Below are 22,744 nucleotides of genomic sequence, written 5' to 3' on the forward strand. Positions count from 1 at the left end.
TTCTCAGTGATTGCACAGGCAACCGCTGTTTTGGATCCATTGGCTTTATTGTCGAAAGATCGTTTGATTTTTGGTAATAATTTCTGTATTAATTTATCAGGGATCATACATACATAGAAAGATTACAGAAAGACCAAGCAGAAGCAGAAGCAGAAGCAGAAGCGGAAGGAGAGATGGACATAACGGAGGTGTCGATACTACATCACGCGGGCATTGTGCTTCTTGCGCTTTGGTTGCTTTCGCTCTTCAATCGATGCCACCCGATCGCTTATTTCTTCTCTTTCATCTACTTGTACCTGGTAATTGTTTACATGCTAGTTTTTGTAGTTTCTTGCGAAGAAAATAAATCACATCACATGATCTCTTATTTCTTTTTTTAATCTTCTGATAGGTTCATGAGCGGTACGTGATGCGATTGAGGAGGAAATTGCAGTATGAAGAAAGAAAACAAGCAAATCGGAGAAGGGTATCGTTTTAACTTTGAATTTTCGGTTTTCAGTTTAATGGGTATCTTCTCTCTTTATTGCTTGATTTCATTGGGTCAAGGTGTTTGAAGACTTTTAGATTCTCTTTTTTAGAAATTACAAAAAGATTAAATCATGTATGTCTTTCGCCCATTTCTTGGTGGGGGTATATTCTTTTCAAAATGCAGCGAAAACTGACTTGGGTTTCTTTATTTTTTTGCTTTTGATTTTTTTTTTCATGTGCCTTTCACTTTTATATTTCCTACTTTCTTTTACTTCAGGTACTCACTGATTCTGAGACAGTTAGGTGGCTCAACCATGTAGTGGAAAAGATGTGGCCCATATGTATGGAACAGATTGCTTCGCAGAAGATTCTGCTCCCAATTATTCCTTGGTTCTTGGAAAAATACAAACCATGGACTGCTGTATGAATGAATCTGACTTTTCCACTACTCTTTTGTTTTTTTCATGGAAGTAATTTTTCTTGAGCATCTCATATTGATTGATAGTACTCTGGTGGGACCCCGGTAGATCTTAGTTTCTGCTACTCTGGTTTTTTTATGCAATCTATCATCTTCAAGCATATTCTTTATAATACACCTATGCAGACCCTATAACTCTTTCCAAATTCTGTTTTATTGAGGCAATTTATTTTTATCTTTTCATTTCATTTATTTGATCTCTCTTACTTAATGTAGTACTATTCTACTTCAGTGCTGGTGAAAATTCAGTCTTAGTTTGAGTTAAGGATAAGAAAGGATAAGTATTCAGGCGCTGCATTACTTCTATACCAATCTACGATGATGTTCTGTTTGGTGGTTTTGCTCTGTTACGCTTTGGAGTCATTAATCATGCTGTGCTAAATGTGCAGAAAAAAGCTGTAGTTCAGCACCTTTATCTAGGTAGAAATCCACCTGTGTTTACAGAAATGAGAGTTCTCCGATCAACTGGTGATGACCACTTGGTATGTGTCAATAACTCAAGCATGTCGGACATGTCCCTTAAACTGCAAACTTTGTGGCTTCTATTTGGTTTGTTACTTTGTTAATAGCTCAAAGGAGATTTCACAGTATTGCAAATGCAGGTATTGGAGTTGGGAATGAATTTCCTTACCGCAGATGACATGAGTACGATCCTTGCTGTGCAATTAAGGAAAAGACTAGGATTTGGAATTTGGGCAAAGTTGCATTTGACAGGCATGCATGTTGAAGGGAAGGTACAAAAATAGATATGACTCTATGTTGTGCATGGGTAATTTATCTCAATTGCTGATTACTATTGCAATTTCACTTCATCGTCAAAGTAACAATTTGTTGTATTTATGACCGGGTATCAATTCTAAGCAATTGAGATTGATGGTAACTTAATTTGAATCGTTAATAAATGGGGATACCTGGTTCATGTCCCTATCCTTCATATTATCTACCAACTATTTCACAACATGGAATGAATATGTAAAAAAAGCAATTAGGACTACTGAGTTATATAACAAGTTAGATACAAGAAATGGCTACAAATATTTATAGGCTAGCTAAAACGCGAGAAATAAAAATTAAGAACCTAAATCATGTAAAATGCATCAAAGATATAAGTGATAAAGTTTTTGTGAAGGACGTAGCAATTAACGAGAAGTTGAGAAGTTACTTCAATGAGCTACTTAATGGCGGCCACGAAGGGAACATGGAAGATCTTCATATCTCTCCCGAGAATAAGGATTCTTATATGTAAGACGTATTAGGGTGACAGAAGTGAAAAGTTTTAAGGAGAATGAAAGAGGGTAAATCCATGAGACTTGATGAATCCAATTGAAGTGTGAAAATGTGTAAGAGATGTATGTATAGTATTGGCTAACTAAGTTATTTAATCAAATTATTAAGACCTATAGGATGCATGATGAATGGAGAAGTATTATAGTACCTATATACAAGAATAAAGGTGATATCCAAAGTTGCAACAGTTATAGGGGCATCAAGCTTATAAGCCACACATACTTGATGAATGGAGAAGTACCTATATATGAAAATAAATGTGATATCCAAAGTTGTACCAGTTATAGGGCATCCGTGTTATGAGTCACACATTGAAACTTTGTGAAAATTGTGGAACGAAGATTGAGATCAGTATCTCAATATCCGAAAACCAATTTAGTTTTATATCGGGACGATCTACAATGGAAGCAATATTTTTATTAAGGGGACTTGTAGAAAAATATAGACAAAAATAAAAAATAAAAAAAAACTTTTAAAGAAGTAGCACCAATTGAAAATAAGTTCCAAGAAAACCATTTTAGTCTTTTAGATGGTATGTGCATGTACAACATAGAGATAGCGGTGCGGTAGTGTGGAGAATCGAGAGAATTTGTATAGGATAGAGTATGAAGTGAAGAGGAAGATATAAAAAGACATGACTTGAATTAGTAAGAAAAGATATGGATTCAATAGGAGTTGATGGAAGTATGATTCTAGATTGAAATGAATGATGGAAACAAATACATGTTATGGATTCTGTTGATTGTCTCACAGACTCATATAGCCAATCCCAAACATTTGGGATAAAGGCTCATGTGATTACTTGATATTGTAGATAAGCTTTCTTTCTCTTGCTTTGCACAGTGCTGGTGCACTTTATCTTGATTGTTGTATCTTAAAATACTCGGATGCAGTATCAATGTTTTTGTTTCTTTTTTATTCTGCCTTTGTTCCTTCTTGAAGGTCTTGGTTGGGGTAAAGTTTCTACGGGAGTGGCCTTTCCTTGGCCGCTTGCGCATATGCTTTTCGGAGCCACCGTATTTTCAGATGACTGTGAAGCCTATCTTCACTCATGGGCTTGATGTTACTGAACTTCCTGGGATTGCTGGATGGCTGGTAAGTTTGGTTCTATGATTTTTATGTTGCCCTTTTTAGAATTTTAGGCCTCTCAATCTTATTTTTACTTCCTTGCATATAGTTGTAATTTTCTCCCTCTCTCTTAAGCCATATCTTTCTTCTTTTCCTTTGTCAACCTTATGTGTATCTGTTGCTTTGTCAGGATAAACTTTTGTCGATTGCATTTGAGCAGACTCTTGTTGAGGTGAGATTCATTTAATTTTTAGACTATCTTCTCTGATTTCCCTTTTGCCATAAAATTTTTGTTGTTGTGCTTTGCATATGGAAGGTCATGATTAGTTTGTTCTTTTGAAAATTGAACATAAGCTTTTATGTTGGACTTCTAGGTTTGTAGATTTCTGCAAAATTTCTTTGTTGATGGAGATTTTATCTAAATTCTTGCTCTTTTTACAGCCCAATATGATGGTTGTTGATTTGGAGAAATTTATTTCACCACAGGCACATGGTATGTCTACGCATCCTTTTATTGGTTTTTGCTCATCGATGAATCCAAGAATGAATATGTTTCTGTTACATTTATGATTGCCACAGTCCAGAAAGGCAACATTTTTTGTTCTTTTGTCAATTTAATCTTTCTTGCTGTACAAATTCATTATGTAAGAAGTCTGAATTTTGTTTGTTGGGTGGCAAGAAAAGAAAGGGTATTTTCATAAGGAGGTTACTATATTTGTGACTGTTGTCCCTTGGAAACTTGAGATATGACGGGAGAGAGACGTAGATAGCAAACTGTTGAATTTAATTCTGCTGATGACCAATTGTTGAAAAGAAAGTTCCCTTTACAGTGTAGTTTTCGCTCAGTAACTTGAGGATTTCTTTTAAGCTATGTAAGATATCCTTAAGGATTTCTTTTAAGTTAGCCTATTAACAGCTTCTTACTTTTGTTTCACAAAATAAATAATGCCGTTTGTTTGGTTATCAAGTAAATCTTTTCCTGCCCAAGTCTTTGTGGTGTTCTCGTGTGTTTATAATAAACACGGTGCAATGATTTTTATCCTACTGGGCTGGGCCTGTAATCTTATTTTAAGATCACTGATAAGATGGTGTGGCAAATAAAAAATCATTTGATTGGTTCCAAATAATTTATGAATTTGTATTTATTTAGTTTATTAAGTATTATGAGTGTAAGTTTGTTGCTATTGCTTTTTGTTAATGATGGATTATATAAATTCGTAGTTATGGTAATTGTAGAATTCATCTCACTCTCTGTTTCTTTCAACTTTATATATCTTCTTTGTTAATTTAGTCCACATTGAAACCATTGTGGATTATATTTTATTGAAGATGGTTTTTGGAGGGGATCCTACTTTTCAGGGAATTGCCTCTGACTATAATCGCTATATTATATACCTTTCAGCTGATTTGTTAAAAGTAACTATGCTGCCTAGAAAAAACGACTATGAAGTGTTTGGACCATCTAGTATTATGTTTACCATTCACTTTCATGATTTTTCATAACTGGAAGTCTGGAATTGATTCTATTGTCATTTATTTATTTTTTTCCCAAAAAATTCCAATGTTGAACTATTCTCTTTAAATTGCAATAATAATGGTTAACTGAACAGAGGATATTGCTATTGGCATGCAGCATCATTTCAAGTAAAATAGCTATCCTTTTCAGAAGAAATTTTTTTCTGTAGATTTTTTTATTTTCTCCACCAATGGGAAATATTCTTATATGATGTATCTTGAATGTTAGGATTATCTGAGATTCAGCATGTAACCAGTTCCTGAAGAACTGCTTCCAGTCTGGTGAGAAAGACAGGGAATCCTTTAAGTGAAAGTGAGAGAAAAAGGCTCTTTTGAATAAATAGATAGATTTGGCAATAACAATGAAGAGCTTTTTTTTAGGCTTATGATTCATCAACTGGGATCCATAACTTCTGTTCCTCAGTGGGGCAATGGTAAAAAAACCTTAGGAAATTATGTCTGTTTGTGAAACCTGCAGATTGATGGATATCAATTCCTTGACCCCCGTTAATATGAGGTGTCCTGATGCAGTAGGTCTTGCTCTACGGATTTGCTTCTATATTGATGGGTTGTTTTCTACTGTCATGATTTGCTTTGATTCATGGAATTATAACCTAGAGAATAAAAGTAGAAAATGAAAGGAGTTTAGAGTTCTGTTTTCTCTTAAATTATGGGTGCGCTTAATTTTTTTCCTTGAGTTTCCTGGCTAGCCTTAGAACCCCGTAAAGTTGCGTCTGATTTGAGGCTTTGAAAATGTGTTTCCTTTTGCATCGAGGAAAAACTGTATGAGCTGCCAAAAAGCTTTTTCAAAACATATTTCAGCTGTAGTTACCTGTACATGGATTGCCATGGTAGATGGGATAGGAAAGGTTCCTTGGTGCAACACATACCCTGGAAGATGGAAGGATAATTTACAATCAGAAGCTTTGAAGTACTGACCAGGAACTAGCTGAAATTTCCATGTTTGAGCCTCTTTGAATAACTTGTCAAGCTGAAACGTTAGATTTGCCAAAATCAGCAATGTCTGAATGGCTCACTGTTAGGCCTCCGGTCCCGTGTGGGAACAACACTTGGGCTCATGAAATTTGCATAATTGTTTACTTGGGTCCACAAAATTTGCTTCTCATCTGATTGTCATTGACGTATACTTGTTCATAAAAAGTCATCCAGAGGTTGGGGTGTTGATTAGTTATTTGTAAAGTAGATAACTATTGCTATCTTCTTGTTTCATATTTACTTAGAAAAGTCTACTTTTTGTAATCTAGAATGTACTTGTGCTATTAACAAACTGTGTATTCATCTGCAATGCTTCTTGGAGTTCTTACATGCACTAAAATTGGTTCTTTCTATTATTATATGAGTTATCAGATAGTTGGTTCTCTGTGGATGAGAAGGAGCCTGTTGCATATGCCATAGTTGAAGTTATCGAAGCTTCTGATATGAAGCCATCAGATTTAAATGGTTAGGGGGAATTATGTATTTTTTGTTTTTGTTTTTTTTTTTATTATCTTTTTCTCTTTGCTTTTATAACGTTATGCATCAATGTGAAGCAAGTGGATTATATTTCAGGATTGGCCGATCCATATGTGAAAGGGCAAGTTGGCCCTTACAGATTCAAGACAAAGGTACAAAAGAAAACTTTGGCCCCAAAATGGCTTGAAGAATTCAAGATCCCTATCTGTACGTGGGAGTCAACTAATGTGCTAGCCATTGAAGTTTGTGATAAAGACCATTTTGTTGATGATACCCTCGGGTTTGTCTCAAAACCTCCCTGTAGTAATATGTTATGAATTACGGAATGTTTGCAGTATTTAGTATATATATTCTATGGTTTCTGGTCATATTATTTGGGACTTTGGTTTACTTGGTCCAGGGTCGAGTTAGATTTTATGGGCTACTTTTGTTGAGGAAAATATATGTTGTTTAAATGTGTCTGAAGAGTAATAAGCAGTCGCCTCCATAACTTATGTTTTCTATATAATCTGCTTCCTCTGATTCAGTCAATCAGTCCTATAAATGTCTGAGTTTTTGACTCTCACACTATCCGCAGGGACTGTTCGGTCAACATCAGTGACCTGAGGGATGGCCAAAGACATGACATGTGGTTGTCTCTTCAAAGCATTAAAATGGGGAGATTGCATCTTGCGATAACCGTGCTTGAAGACAGTGCAAATACTACACTCGAAAACAATGCAAAGGTAAGTTTTGCGAGTTTGAAATAAACCTGCATTCAAAGGGGCTAAGCAGTGTTGAATGTTTCATGAGCTATCTGACAGTAATTTGAAGTGAATTTGGTACATAATTTTTTCAGGGGGGGATTTCTGATCCATATGATAAGGAAATGTTAAACAAGGAAGATGCAAAGAACTCTTTTTCGAGCGAGACTGCTCATACAGCTTCCTTCTCATCTATATCTTCAGATAAGGCTCCAAGAGTTCCAGACAATTTTGAACCTATCAACATTGAAGGACAAAATGAGACAGGAATATGGGTTCATCAACCGGGCAGTGAGGTGGCACAAACTTGGGAGCCCAGAAAAGGGAAGAGCAGGCTTGGTGAGGCTATTGGCGGATCTAATCCATTTGCAAGTGGATCCATTAACAATGATTCCAGTAGTGGAGATGAAAATAGGGAGGGTAAAAATCTAGCAAGATCTTTAAAGCGAAGATTTCGAAAGATGAGCGCTGTATTTAACAGAAGCCCCAGAAAGGAGGATTGCTCGGGCAGCCTTGGAGAGCCTGTAGATTCTTCTCGTACAAATCTCAAAGCAGTCAATGAGAAGGAGATTGGTGTGAAGTTCATAGTAGAAGAGACTCTTCTAGGGCCTGCTTCTGGCAAGACTTTAAAAGAAGGAAGCACTAGTGGTGATGGAAGTGGTCCAGAAAGCCCAAGTAGGGGACACATGAAAGATATGGCGAAGAGCATTCTAAAACATGCAGGAAAAGGAGCTCGCAACATACGGCATGTGCTTTCGCGGAAAGGGTCAACAAAATTTCGAGATGATACCTCCAACGTTACAGTAGAAGACATCTACGCCGAATCTGACTCCTCAGATGACGAATCTCTTTCATCCCCTCGAGTTGAGAGTATACCTGTTGTCTCCAATCCCATATCATCCTCCTGCTGTGGTAGTAACGGTTCTTGTGATCACAAGGAGCATACTGTTGAGAGAGATGCGGGTGAGCCTGTAACTAAGGCAGATGACATCCATCATGAAAATCTAGAAAGCCAGGATCGTGAAAAGTTGAGCGACACTGACAGAAATGGTAATGGACTGGTTGAGTCTTCGAGTCCGAAGCTTCCTGAAGGGAATGTAGAAGTAGAGAAGGGGTAGAAAGTCTTGAAATCATAGCAGAAACGATATGATGGTGGAAGTGAATTTAGTTCCAGTAGTATAAACATAAAAAAGTTTGATAGTAGCTGTGGACAAACACAATGCAGCTTGCTTTGCTGGGTCATGTTTATTGATTTTGTATGTAATGTTGTTTGTACTTACACGTACTGACTGTACAATGTCTTTCTTCAAATATATTGTATGCTGTATGCATGCCATTCTTATGCTATGTACTGGCATGTTTCAGCCTTGTGCATGTTGATAAAAAAATCTTTTCTGCTATCTTTGTGTATTAGAATTCAACCTGCAGCATTCGAATTATATCACCTTGATCAGTTTGTTCCGCCACTCTCGTGCGAATATATGAAAGGTTGTTATATATGGATGTATTTTTGCAATTTATAACAAAGCAAATGTCATTAAGTATTCATTTGACAAATGTTTAATACATAGGTCCACTTAAAGCTCTTATTTTCCACGTAAATACCTGTTTTTTTACATAAGTACATATTTTCAACATTTAATAATTATATAATCCCGAATTTGTCCTTTCTCAAAATAAGTTTAGATCTGACATCCTTTTTTTCCTCCTCTCCTTTTTCTTCTAATTTCTTTTATTCTACTTCGTCTTCAATCTTATTTTTTCCTTGATTCCCTAAGATCTAGTAGAAAAAAAAATGATCATTGATATGCTTAATTCCAACTAAAACAATTACTATTTTTAATCATTTTACTCTTATAAGTTTTTCTATGGAAATTTAAAGATAAAAAAATGATTAAATTTTTGTAGCTAGAGGTTTTTTTAGAATATAGACAATACATAAAGTGACAAGTGGCTAAGGTTTGTTTTTTAAAGGAGGTGTTTTTTGTCATTTGAACTATTATCTCCTATCATAAGTGCTCCGCATAAAATTAAAATGTGTTGAAATCGTTTTAATATTATACGACACGTATCGTATAAGAGTCTCATTTTATATAAAGTTATATTATCCTAAGATACCTAATAATTTCATTAAAAGATAATTTTATAGTGTACGGAGTTTTATCATCTGTTCCAAACGGACCCTCATAGTCCACAAAGTGTAAGGAAACACAATTTTATTATCATTTATCAATAACCTTAGAAAGGCTACGACATTATTATTGTATGTACATGAAAAATAAAAGAAAAAGAAAAAGAAAAGCTCATTGACGTAGAGAATCGCGATTGCATTTAGCGTATGCAACAAGCCTTTTAAACCCCTAGATTACCTCTAGTGGACGAGTGAAGTCTCGTGAGGGTTTTCAGAGATACTACCCACAAAATCCTTTTCTTTTTTTTTTTCTTTTTTTGAGATTATTTGATAAACGTCATACATGATTGTTTTTCAGCTTCGCTCTTGTAGTTGAAGTGGTAGCAATTGATGCCTGTGTATAAGCCATCATCCTTGTCGTAGGTGATTTTTCTCCCATCGAAAAGAGTGTCTCTCTGAGTATAGGAGAAAGGCACGTCGCATGTACCCTGTGTTGCCATTAGACTTACCCTCACCGTATTCTCTTTGGGTACAGTAGCCGTATACATAGTCTCGACTTCATTTGTTGATGTCACTGATCCTCCCCACTCATGTGTGTAAGAGCCTTCCAAAGAAACTTCAACCTTTCCCTCAAAAATGAACGGAATGCCTGTCACAATTGTGGTCTTAACTCCTGCATTCACTCCAACACTGTTATTCCAGGTGCTGCTCTTTGTCTCTGTGTAGGAGAGTTTAAGGTTTACAGTGTTAGAGTCTTGTGTCATATTAACGGCCTCTCCACTGGCCATTGAGACCTTATTCTCGTTGTAGATCCTAGCTTCATCGAGTCGAAAACTTATGTTGTAGATTCTTCTTGAAAGAACCGCCTCTTCCACCTCGAACCTCGCCAACTTGTTAATGTTGGAGGCAGAAGAAAGGAGAACACTATCAAAGTCACTGTCCGTGACCAGTCTGTTGCAGAAGTCGTTGGTAATCAAGTTGCGGAGAGCGATGACATTGTTACCAACTCTGATGGGCATAAAATATGTGGCCTTGTCGGTGACGGTGCCTTCCGCGTCAGCATATACACCCTTATTTTTGCAGTCGAGCTCCCAATATTTGCCGAAGTAATCAGACTTGATACTAATAGATCCATCACCGTTGGTGAAGACTGTGTGCTTCACAGCTGCATCTCCAATGTCACAAGAGTCGAACCGCAGACAATTGTCTCCATGAATCAAACGGGAGCTGAGGTACATACCATTATCACCTTTCAACGTGATGTGTTTGGGAAGTATCAACAGCGATTCCCAATCGATAACGGTGAATTCGTTTCGTTTGTCGCTAATGTCAACTCCTAAGGCTTTCGCGTTCAACCAGGAACCATAACCACACGATTCGCATGCATCGTGGTCGAGCTGGATGTGTCGAAGTCGGATTATATCAGCATCAGGATTTACGTAGATGACCTTGAACAGTGTACATGACCATTTTGATTTGTCTTCCTCTGGTTTGTCAGCCGTAGCAGAAACCCATTCGGTGCTCTCCGACGCCCTAGCCCAGAACTTATTGTTGTAGCAGCACCTTATGTTCACCAGTCCCTTCTCACACTTGGCCATCTCCACTTGGTGCTTTGCATACGGGCTTATAACATCCTCTTCAGTAAATCCTAAATATCCATGATCCACCCCATCTCGATCTAGGTAGCGTAAGTATTTTTTGTTGTAAGTAGCTTTCAGCACTATAAACCTTGGCAAAGCCATTGATTTTCCTTCCCTCCTCTCACTCTTTCTTTCTAATAAATTTTGGTAATCTTTTTTTTCTTGTGCTTTCCTCGCTAACACAAAAGTGTTGTGCTATTTATAAGGAAACAAATGCGTTGGGTAGGTTTCATTAGGCATACCTTTGATTAAAAGAGAATATTTCTTAACCTTGTGTGAAGTGATTCGGGTGTCAAGAGAGTGTGTAAAAGAAAAATGATTAAACAGAAGGTTAGAAAAACCAAGATAATAGAATATTTCTTAACCTTGTCTGAAGTGATTCGGGTGTAAAGAGAAGAGAGAAAGAATATTGATTAACTAATGAGTTTTTTAAAAACAAGAGAGAATTTTTCTTGACCTTGTGTGAAGTGATTCGGGTGTAAAAAAAACAGAGAATAAGAGAAAATTATTAAACAAAAAAGGTAAGAAAAAAGAAAAGGATGATAGAATATTTCTTAACCTTGTGTGAAGTTATTTGGGTTTAAAGAGAAAAGAGAGAGGTAGAGAACATTGATTAAGTAAGAAAAAAGGAATTGATTAAATAATAAAAAATAAAAATAAAAATGAGATATTTTTTCTTAACCTTGTGTGAAGTGATTCGGGTGTAAAGAGAAAAGAGAGATAATTTTTCTTCACCATGTGTGTAACGATTTATCTCAACCGAAGGTCTACGGAGTTATTAAACTAACCTCGACTAGTCAAAATCATGCAAAAGTTTAGCAAATGAATATTCCAAAGAAAATAAATGTGAAAGCAAATCAAATCCTACTCTTGTTAGTAGTATGCCCTCACTAGTGGTTAGATTGTCTTTTATAGTTCATTATTAGAAATAATGTATTTATTATTAGTTATTGATAACTACAAGACATTTTATTTATCAATTCACTTTTTTACTATATATATACATGTGCTTATATATGTGTTTTGATAAATGTCCATTGATCATAAGCTAAGTGAGACTTGATCTCAATGATTGATATTGAATAACCAAGATTCATTTAACACTATGATCATTAATGTTCCTAACCGCAGAATTATTAGTTGGACAATGATGATTCGGATAGGCTAGTACATGTTATACTTATTTGTTATTATTAGATAACAAGATGATGACTTTTCAACCAACACCAAAGCAAACATATAGGTTCTTGTTGGAGAACGAGTAAACTGAACTTAACCATCGTACGAAATTTACATATAGAGTATTTACCACAAGTCAAGTAAAGTTCTCAACGATTATAGTTGTGCATCTATTCCTTAGACCTAAGGCATCATGGTTGTTTTGTGCATGATATATTATTTCAAGCGATATGCACAATTTTAGAGATTGTGGAATTTTTATTTTTAAAAAAAATCAAAACACATAATTTTTATCCAACATTGCCAAGGACTAATTTATCGTATTAGATCAAGATAAATAATACGAAATTCATGTTAGATTGTTATAATTATGTTTTTTAGTACCATAAATCTTTTTTTAATGAATATGTGTATCTTACGATTCATGATTCAAAAGTTTAATCAATCGATTCATACGATTCGATATGACAACCTCCATGAATTGATTTAAATGTGCTGTGCTAGAAAGTTCAACAAAATACTAATACAAGGGGGAGGAAAAAAAAAACATAGTAAGTGATGATGAAGGATATGGATGCAGAACAATTAGACGAGGGAGGTCACTAATAAGATGGTGTGGCAAATAAAAAATTCATGTGAATGGGTCCAGATAATTTATGAATTTGTATTTATTTAGCTTACTTAAGTATTTTAGGTTTAGGTTTGTTGCTATTACTTCTTTTTTTTTCCCCTTTTTTTGATGATGGATTATAAAATGGTAAGCTTAGAATTAGTCCAGCGTTCTGTTTCTTTCAACTTTATATATCTTCTTTGTTAAATTCCAATGGATTATAAAATGGTAAGCTTAGAATTAGTCCAGCGTTCTGTTTCTTTAAATTGCAATAATAATTAGTTAACTAAAAACACTATCCTTTTCAGAAGAATTTTTTTTTTTGTTCTGTAGAATTTTTATTTTCTCCACCAATTAGGAATATTTCCTCAAATTAAAACGGTCAATGAGAAGGAGATTAGTGTGAAGTTGATAGTAGAGGAGACTGAGCAACTCCAACTTAATACCTCACGGGGACATCATCTCATCCATTTTAATAAAAAAGCTATTTTAGAAGATATATATTTTAACTCCACTCCAACTACATCAATTTCTAACATCACAACAAATATTTTATTATTTTTCAACGTAATTACTTTTAACTATATTCAAGTTTAACTTATTATTAACAAATGCAAATAATATTGTTTTAATATTAATAATATGGTTATCTAACATTAATTTTAAAATAATATTAAAAATATATATCCTAAATGAATGCTTTTTAATATTATTTTTTTAAAAAGTATTTTTGAAAATAAATATTTCTTCTCCCACTCCTTATTTCAACTATCACCCAAACATTATCTACACTACTCGAACATGTCCTATTAAGATTTATATTATGATAATTTATCATAAATAAAGATGTTTATATTATTATGCCCTATTAAGATGTCTTTTTATTTTTTTTTGTTTTAATAAATAAATTTGAAAAATAAATACGAGATAAAAAAAAATTTGAGGGATGTTGGATGCCTCTCTGGGTTCAAGGAGAGAGAGCTTAATACTATTTTGAGGGTTGTAGTAGGGGACTGGTTGGGGCATGTGGCTTCAAAAAATGTTCCCTCAAAATAGCTTTTTCTCCATTTTGAGGGACCGGTTGGAGCTGCTCTAGAACCTACTTCTGACAAGACTTTAAAAGAAGGAAGCGCTAGCGTTGATGGAGGTAGTCCATAAAGCCCAAGTAAGGGACACGTGAAAGACATCTCGATATTTCAAGATAGCCCAACAAAATTTTCTGAGGTATCTGGATCTTGTCGAGGCATGGTCAATGAATTTCCTTGTATCTCGGGTTTGACCGAGTAGCCTTGCGGTCAATATGTCAAGGTACGTTTTTCAGTGTTTCAACTATATTTCATTTTCATATTTATTATTTATATACATATATATATATATGCATACCTCAGTCTTAGGAATACTACATCACATTACAATTACATTTTATCAACCAAATAACTACAATTACATTTTATCAACCAAATAACTTGATAAAATTACATAGTAATACAATTCTCACAATTTGATTATTTATGATGAGAATTCTATTTACCATCACAATACAATGAACCAAAGGAGCCATACAGTTTTATTCCTATATTGTTTCAGAAGCCCAACATTTCATGAATGCAGACTCGTTCTTTTGTAATTACAGGGAGAACTTGGAAAGGATAGACGGGAAGCAACAAACAAACAGATACATACAACCTCACCCTCAAAACACGAAACCAAAAAAAATAGACAAACACACACAACCTATAGCTGGTTGGAGACATACATGTCTCTTATTTTCTCAGAAACCAAACAAAGAAACAAATTGCTTGCTCTGCTGCAAAAAGATGACCCCATGACGATGCCACCGCCTCAACCTCAGCCTGTAAACACCATTCGCAAGCGCGATCTCTTTCCCAAGCATGGCCAGTACTCTGTCGAATAAGCAACATGTTTGATATGCGATACAGAATATAATTCAGAATGAAATTTGAAGAAGCATAATAACTTTTTTGATTGGAGAAGAAACATTATAATTTAGCAATACTGAGAAAATAGTCAAATTTAGGGGCAAACATTTGTTACCTAAGCAGTTGATAATGCCTCATCTTCATCTTCATCATCGTCTTCGTCATGGTCATCGTCTTCGTTGTCGTCGTCAATGTCAATCTTGGAGACATGAGCTATCTTATGCCAATCCTCACCTACAAGCATCTTGCATCTTTTACTCAGCATTGGACATCCATAGATCTTCAATTCCTTCAAGGCAGTGAGATGATGCATCCCCTCCGGTAGTGACAACAACTTTGGACAGTCTTGGATCAAAATCTTTTTAAGAGAAGGGAAGTCTTGGAACCACTCTGGAAATGTGGAGAAGTTTTCGCAACCATCAATTATGAGGTTTTGTAGAGTGTTGAAAGATTTTTTAAGCCATTGGGGTAAGGTCACGAGCAGCGGCAATGATTCAAGCCCCAAAGATTGAAGGCTCACCTTGATGTCTTGGTTCTCATCTTCTTCCACCAAATTAAGCTGATCGCAATTTTTGATAACTAAAACCTCCAATCCAGTTAGGTATTTCAAATTCCGAGGCAAGGAAGTTAAATTTTTGCGCTTCCAAATTTGCATGAAACGCAAGGATGTTAGACGTTGCATTCCTTCAAACAAAATTTCAAGATTGGTGCAAGTTGCAATAGACAAAACCTGAAGAGACGTTAAGCACCCTATTTCATCTTCTGGTAAATACTTCTGTTTTACTGTTACTCTTAAAACTCTCAACTTAATCAGGTTTCTTATGCCTCTTGGCAACTCATCAAGTTCTGAACACCCAACAAGTAACAAAGTTTCCAAATTGTGCAGCTTCCAAAAAGAATCAGGCAATCTCCTAGCTCTACTATTAGCATCTACGTCGAGATATCTCAAATGCTTCAAATCACCAATGGAAGTTGGCAATACCTCAAAAAATGAACCTCTCAATTCCATCGTCCTCAAATACGAACATGTAGAGATACATGTATTGACAAAAGATTCACAAACAGGGCCTTGCAATTTAGAGGGGAAAATTATAGTTCGCAGCTTGTTTTTCTTTCTTAGAAAACCCGGAATTTCTTGTTCTAATAATGCCTTGCCGGACAATCTCAGATGCCGAACCTCGTCAGATATATTCTTGTTAGGAGTATTTACAACAGAGTACTCGTTTTGTGCCACTGACAAAGCAAGATCATGCACTAAGTCGTGCATTTTAAATGTAAAATATAAACCATAATCTTCAAAGTCTTGCAAGAATGATCTCCAATACAACTCCTTCATATACTGAAATGCAACATCTTCAATGCTTTGATGTTCATTTGAGGATTGAAGAAGCCCATTTGCCATCCAATATTGAACCAAATCGACACTTCTGAAATCATAACCCTTAGGAAAGAGTGAGAAAATGCCGAAACATGATTTCAAATGAGATGGCATTTGATCATAACTTAACTTTAAAGCAGGTAAAATGTAATTCTCCTCCTGCGGTAACTTCCATATCTCATTATCTCTTATGAATTTCCAATAACGTTCGTCACTTTTCGCATATAAAAGGGTCCCCAGTGTCTTCACAGCTAAAGGAAGCCCTCCACATTTCCTCACAATGTCACCTCCCATCTTCTCGAGATGTGGATGCAAATCCTCTTCTCCTTCTCTAAATGCCAATTTCTTAAACAAAGACAAACATTGTTCATGAGAAAGACCCGCCAAGTCATATGAGGGGACATTGCCAACAGTTGTTGCAACTGAGGCATTGCGAGTAGTGACTATGACTTTACTTCCAGCAGCACCTCCCTCCAATAAATCCCTGAATTCAATCCATTTCCCGCGATCATCACTCCACACATCATCCAAAACAAGTAAGAATTTCTTTGAATTCAGCTTTTCCTGAATCAGCTTTTGCAATTGGTCAGGATCCAAGTCTCCACGATTTTGATGAGTTAAGGACTTGAGCACGCTTACCATGATTTGTTTCTTCTCAAAACTTTCAGATACGCAAACCCAAATCTTGAGATCAAAATGATTATCTACTCTCTGATCATTGTATAGTAGTTTAGCAACTGTTGTCTTCCCCAGACCTCCTATTCCAACTATTGGAATCACAGAGATATGTCCACCCCCAATCGGATCTAAGAGAAAATTGTTGACTAGTATTTCCTTATCACTCTCTCTTCCAATAACATTTGAGGTATGCAACAGAGAGTCAGTCATCTCCCTCCTTATTCGACCAGCTAATCGGTAGTCAACTAGCTCTATGAGATGAAATTTTGACTGGCCAGCTGCAATCTCATCTAGTCTCTCCCTAAGTTCCTTCAATTTATGACCCATTTTGAATGAGAATACAAGCGGGTTCGAGCTTGAGAAAAAGCGTCTTACCTTGATTTTGGTGTTTCCATACTGTTTCAGTAGTTGTTTGCGCAAGCCTTCATACTCAAGCTCGTCCAGCACATCCTCAGCATCATAGCAGAAATTCTTAAGCTTCCCAAGCCAAACGCGCAACGCATGGTTCTGAGCCTGCTTCTCCTCTGCATCCAGTAACACAGCTTTTATTGTCACGCCCCGTCCCAGGAACGTGACTTATTGGCAACACGTGTGTGCACCCACGTGCTGCCACTTAAAACAGGACTCAAATCAACTTAATCCACAATTTTAAAAGCAATAAAATTTAAACAAAAATCCGACAACACCTCCCCGTATTTCGGAGAATGCTCCCTGCACAAAATATAACAATTTAAACCACACAATTCCCATACCACCAAAATAATCATCCAGGGCCTCAGGCCATATCATCCCAAATCATAAATCCTATACACATGTACATACCAAGGCCTCAGACCTAACCAACCAAAATAATCATTCATCCATAACATAAACACTACTTAAACATAATAAAAGCAAACCACCACACCAACACTAGTCCAGGCCATCCACGTCACGCGCCTCCCTGCTGATCCGTGGTCGGAGCACTAGCGCTAGTACCTATATCACCTGAGGAGGGGAAAAATAAAACGGTGAGCAGGAGGCTCAGTAGGGATATTGAGTAGGAGCATAAAACAAGGAATAAGGCCAGAATGTCATAAGAAATAAAGCTATGCAACAATATGCCATGTCATCAAACAAATGTAATTCTTACATCTAACCGAGCCATGTCGCTAGAGCCAATTAACAGGAACCACTAGCACAAGCTCTCACAAATATTCCATACCATGCCACTAGAGCCAATTAACCGGAACCACTAGTGCATGTCCATACAAGTACTATCAACCGTGTCACTAGAGCCAAATAACCGGAACCACTAGTACACGTTGATGTACGCACCAAATCCAATCCATCACCTCCACCATGCATCAAATGTAATATCACACATGAATGTTATGTAACTAAATTCAATTGCGCGCAATGTCATTCAAACATATGATAAAGAGCATTGACTACTCGATAGGTGATCGAGTGTCCAAGGGTAATGCCTCAAACACAATCATTTAACAACAAGGGTATCTCACGCACAATAGTATACATGCAAAGGTTTGTTTCCCCTTGAACAATAAGGCGGAAACGAATGAAATTAACCACAATTCGGGTAGCCAAAAGTGTTCGAAATTGAGGGTTAAGAAAATCCCTACCTCGTTTGGGTAAAACTCCACCACTCTTCCAAGCCCAATCAACCTAAACCATACACACAATTACAATTCAATTTACACCCCAAAATTATTATTTTCCAAACCAACTACTCACATTTATCTCAAAATTTCAAGGTAAACTACTCACCTTGCCCAAATCTTCAAACCCTAACACAGCCACCTCTCCTCCTATCTCCACACTTCAATCCAAGCTCAAATCTAGCATCAATATACAGAAACTTTGATTACTCAACAATCTTTTACTCCAAAACTTCTAATTTCACGAAATCCCACAAAACCCATAACCCTAGTTTCAAAACAAATGGAAATCTTACCTCAATCTTGAAGAAATCTTGAAAACCAAGCTTACACAAGTTCCAAACTCTTGATTCAAGCTTTCTTCTCCTTGATCTCCTTCAAAATCACCTTCTCTCCACACTCTGTCTCTCTCTCGGCTATTTCTGTAAAACCAGTGGAATATAATGAACCCAGAAATGTTAAACATGTTTTAAAACCCAATTTCCCGATAAGTGTCCGGACGGCTCTAAATGGTGTCCGGACACTTTGTGAAGAAAATGAGTCAGATTGCATATCTGCTCAAAAACTATTCGAGGTGTCCGGACACTTGTTTGGGTGTCCGAACACTTCACTTTTCTTTTTCTTTTTCTTTTTTAAACTTGGGTTTTCACATTTATTATTGTTAAGTTCTCCTCAAGCTTGTTCAAATCCCTCTTAAGACCCCATGCCAAAGAAACTTCTTGCAGTGCAAGAGAGGCGATCTTGCCCAGAATGTTTTCTGCAACACTGAATAGAAATGATTCAGCCATTTTTTTTTGGCAAGAGAAAGGGGTAAAGCTGAGAAGTTATGTTCTTGTTTGTCAAAATTTGCTTTCAGGGCTTTAAATTTTAATTCCAAGGCCAGCCGAAGATGTATTAGTTTGTGGAATAAAGGATGCCTTGTTGCTTTCGGTGCTTTAACTTTAAATTACAAGGGCAGCCGAATAAAGCTGTCCCCCATTCATATTTTTTCCTAGACAATCCAACGAAGAAGACAAATGATAGGATATTGATTAAATGAATCGGATTAGCAATATAATGATATACTTCTAATGTCCAATTAGGATCAACTAGGACAGAAATAAAGCATTGGGTGAAACTCTTATTTGATGTTAAGGTAATAGTTATGACTAGCCATCGACCCCCAAGGTAAGGGTAGAAGAATGGGACCTATTGTGGGGCATACAATACATTATAGACCTATAATCATCACGCTTCAACTGGGTTATTCTATTCCACCTCTTAGAAAGAAAAGAACTTAAATGCTTAAAAAAAAAAAAGCATGGCGATACATTTATACAAAACTTCTACACTGAGCACACGCAATGGATGCATAGGTAACAGAATTCCAGAAAGAATTTATGGATTCCTTTGACGGTGTAAAAGCAACAGGGTACAACCAACACCACATCTTCTCAAAATCTTATAGGGCCATATATACTCTTGGCATCTAACAAGTCTTCGTAATAGCTCAAAGTCCTGAAGCAACACTGTTTCAGTAGTGTCATGCAAAAGCACAATGATGAACATACACATTTTGTTGCACATACAAAAAGCACCCAAGCATCTATGTATAATAGTAATGATAAAATAAGGTGGTTCACCAGTGCCATACTATAAAAAAAATAAATGGGAGTCACTTTCATGCATACAAAAATGTGGCAAATGACTCAAGGAAAATGATGATGACCCTTAAAAAAACCATTTTCCAAAAAAAGAATTTAGAAAGAAAATCAGTAGAATCAGGTACCTAGAATCAGCACACCAAGTTAATCCAAGAAAATAGGGTATGAAGACGAGATATAATGCAATCACCACAACTTTACAGGAATCCTCGATACACTAAAGAAATGCAGTTTCATTTTTTTGATTGATTGGTCTATATTACTTGCTGGTCACAGATCTAATAGAAATCAATGAAGAAACCTACAAAGTTCTCAATTCATAGTTGGCCCTCGCATATTAAGTTCTGTCAAATCAATTAGCATGACAAAATTTCACAAGCATACTACAAACACATGAAAATTATAAATAAATAAAAAAAACAACAACAGGTGTAACACCACCAGAATCTTCTCAACTGTAGATTTCAGAACTTATCAAAGAGGAACAAACATTTAGTAGTACAAACTTCAAAAGGGAAAAGCTGGCAACTCATAATCCTATCATATTAAAAGATGCAATGGTGCCATGCATGTTGGAAGTAATTACAACGTGGTGAAATTGTTTGGCTCCGATTGTAATTAAGAGGAGAAAAACAACATCAAAGGACTAGTGCAGTCACTTTCATCTTGCGTTATAGAGGAGATATATGCACCACGTCAAAACTACCTATAATTCATATATTCAGAAAGTATCCCCCTGATAATTACAACATGGTCATAATGTACAGGAAAAAAAAAATTATAATACATCATTCAGACAAGTAATTACTGTTTAGCACAAAAATGTATGTGCCTCATCCAGGAAACAATAAATTCCCCCCCCCCCCCCCACCCTTTTTTTTTAAAGAAAAGGTAAACAACTTCTGTCACACAAGACTCCCGTATATAAAATAAAATAAATATATCACATATATCATACTCTGCCAAGGAACTAGGTGATTGTTTTGTGCAATTGAACTCCAAACTTTCGTTCCTTCCTCGACCAAACTCCTTGCCATTTTTATTTGATGCCTGAACTAGAAAATAAACATTGCTTAGAGAAAATGGAATCTTTGACTCACATTACAAAAATCATATTGACGAAAAAACATATCAGCAAGAGATTGCAGTGGGGCACGATGCTCAAATTATTAGTACCTTAGGCTATGTTTAGGAGGAGGGTACTTCACGGTTGTTTGGTAGTGGAGGTTTCATGAGGGTTTCAATAGAAATTTACATAATTTTCTATTGGAAACCCTCCCTAAACACCATGAACCCTCTTTCCAAGTATAGCCTTAAAGTAGACAAGAAGCCTGTTACTTTCTCTGGCAAAATTTAGAGAACTTAGGCACAACAGTAAAGCGAAGAAGGAAACATGGTTACAATGTTTTGTTTTCCTTGGTAAATTTAGCACAAGCGAGCTGCCATAAAAAAGAAAGCAACTGACCTTTAATTATGAGCATATGTAGCCGTCCTTCCCGTTCACAATCTAGGGTTTATAAAACATACATGTAAGAGTAAGAAAACATTAGTAAAATTATAACTTGAGACTTAAGTCACTTCAACGATTTCTGAATCAGATGGTGAGTTGTCTATGTCTGGTCTCTGATTTAGATTAGTGACTAAGTCATTCTCAGCCTGATGCAAAAAACATTAGCAGGAAAGACTCAACTAAAAATAATAAAAGTAAAAGTACCGGCCAACACTTGAAGTATTACTTTTTTTAGTTCAATTGAACGCTAAGGGGCACAAAGATAGTGCCAACCAAGAACAGAGTACAAGAAAATAAAGTACAAAAAGAATAGCAGACAACAAACGCTTAAGAAACATGGCTTATGTTACATCAATAATAAAGATTCTTAAGAAAAAAATCCGTTGCATCATCTTGATATCAAGCCAAATAAACCAGCAGGTGATATGAAGGACACATATTAGGACTTTCTCTTTACTTCTATTTTTGCATAGAGGGCTCCAAAAAAACAACTCTGAGTTTAAATTCTCATACGAGACCCTATTCATACCCGTCAAGTTCCATATCATGTGCCAAGCTTTCCTACTGAAGTCATAGCAGAGGAATATCCGATTGACAGATTCCATATGTCTTTTGCAGACAACGTTTGCTGGTAGTTCTTATACTCATTTAGCCATTCACTACTCTTGGGATCAATCGTACCCAATAACAGAACTTCCTTTAGGATCACATTCGATGGTTGCCGAGCTAGGACAATGAGAAAATGAGAAATCAAGGGAAATCTCAAAATCAAATTCTTAGTAGGAAAGAAAAACCGTAGTGAAGTCTAATTGTTGAAACAAAACAGCGAATGAGCTATTTGGATTAACGAAGCCTATTATTCAGGTGCCCACCATCACCACAATGGATAACAAGCAATATCTTTTTCCTAATGTTATCACCAACAAAGTCGCTCCTAGGGTCAACATCACCGAAGATATCCACGACGAAAGAATGACAAGCAATGATTCAAAGCATAATTCAATGTCCACAAAAAAACAGCAAGAGGGATTTCAAAGATGCAACTCCAACGACCCAATCGTCAATCCAAGCTCCTATAGGATTCGAATTTTACCTTATCAAAATGAAGAGCGCAATGTATTGTGGAGTTTCTAGTGAGGTTTTAGCCACGCAAATCTAGTGAGCCTTTAGCCACGAGTGATCACTGATCCCTTCTTGTGGTCGTCGGCATAGAACAAAAGATCGGATGAGTCCTGCGATCGGGTAACGATATGGTTGAAGAATGGATTCAAGGATTTCGGGAAATGATCGCCTTCTCCCTTTCTAGTGGTAAGATTTTTCAAACCAGGGAATTAAAATATAACAA

At 36.2% G+C, this 22,744-nt stretch overlaps 3 protein-coding genes and 1 long non-coding RNA gene across 18 annotated transcripts; 1 reads left to right on the forward strand and 3 right to left on the reverse strand.

Moving 5' to 3' along the window:
- On the forward strand, positions 1-8,432 carry LOC119989888 (C2 domain-containing protein At1g53590-like). The gene is made up of 12 exons (XM_038835645.1): positions 1-299; positions 392-466; positions 746-889; positions 1,336-1,428; positions 1,549-1,680; positions 3,176-3,328; positions 3,492-3,533; positions 3,743-3,794; positions 6,185-6,277; positions 6,386-6,569; positions 6,867-7,014; positions 7,128-8,432. The coding sequence occupies exons 1-12, from the start codon at positions 174-176 to the stop codon at positions 8,148-8,150; spliced, it is 2,265 nt and encodes a 754-aa protein (XP_038691573.1). The 5' UTR covers positions 1-173; the 3' UTR covers positions 8,151-8,432.
- Positions 8,433-9,486: 1,054 nt separating this feature from the next.
- LOC119987702 lies at positions 9,487-14,514 on the reverse strand. The gene is made up of 3 exons (XM_038832623.1): positions 14,372-14,514; positions 13,976-13,991; positions 9,487-10,998 (listed from the first exon to the last, which is right to left on the reverse strand). The coding sequence occupies exons 1-3, from the start codon at positions 14,512-14,514 to the stop codon at positions 9,487-9,489; spliced, it is 1,671 nt and encodes a 556-aa protein (XP_038688551.1).
- Positions 14,137-22,736, reverse strand: LOC119989886 (putative disease resistance protein RGA1). 15 transcript variants are annotated; one of them, XM_038835638.1, is made up of 6 exons: positions 22,493-22,736; positions 21,929-22,125; positions 21,355-21,396; positions 21,066-21,201; positions 18,899-20,939; positions 14,137-17,133 (listed from the first exon to the last, which is right to left on the reverse strand). In XM_038835638.1, the coding sequence occupies exons 5-6, from the start codon at positions 19,032-19,034 to the stop codon at positions 14,648-14,650; spliced, it is 2,622 nt and encodes an 873-aa protein (XP_038691566.1). In that variant the 5' UTR covers positions 19,035-20,939; positions 21,066-21,201; positions 21,355-21,396; positions 21,929-22,125; positions 22,493-22,736; the 3' UTR covers positions 14,137-14,647. The 15 variants fall into 15 exon arrangements, with proteins under 15 accessions (XP_038691566.1, XP_038691564.1, XP_038691563.1 ...); XM_038835636.1 differs by having other exon boundaries at positions 21,066-21,232; XM_038835635.1 differs by having other exon boundaries at positions 21,355-21,545.
- Positions 17,252-18,800, reverse strand: LOC119989892. The gene is made up of 4 exons (XR_005465904.1): positions 18,543-18,800; positions 18,356-18,426; positions 18,211-18,253; positions 17,252-17,575 (listed from the first exon to the last, which is right to left on the reverse strand). It is a non-coding gene; the product is annotated as an uncharacterized LOC119989892 (long non-coding RNA).
- Positions 22,737-22,744: the final 8 nt, after the last annotated feature.

Source organism: Tripterygium wilfordii, chromosome 21, assembly GCF_013401445.1.
Source record: "Tripterygium wilfordii isolate XIE 37 chromosome 21, ASM1340144v1, whole genome shotgun sequence".
NCBI lineage: Eukaryota > Viridiplantae > Streptophyta > Magnoliopsida > Celastrales > Celastraceae > Tripterygium > Tripterygium wilfordii.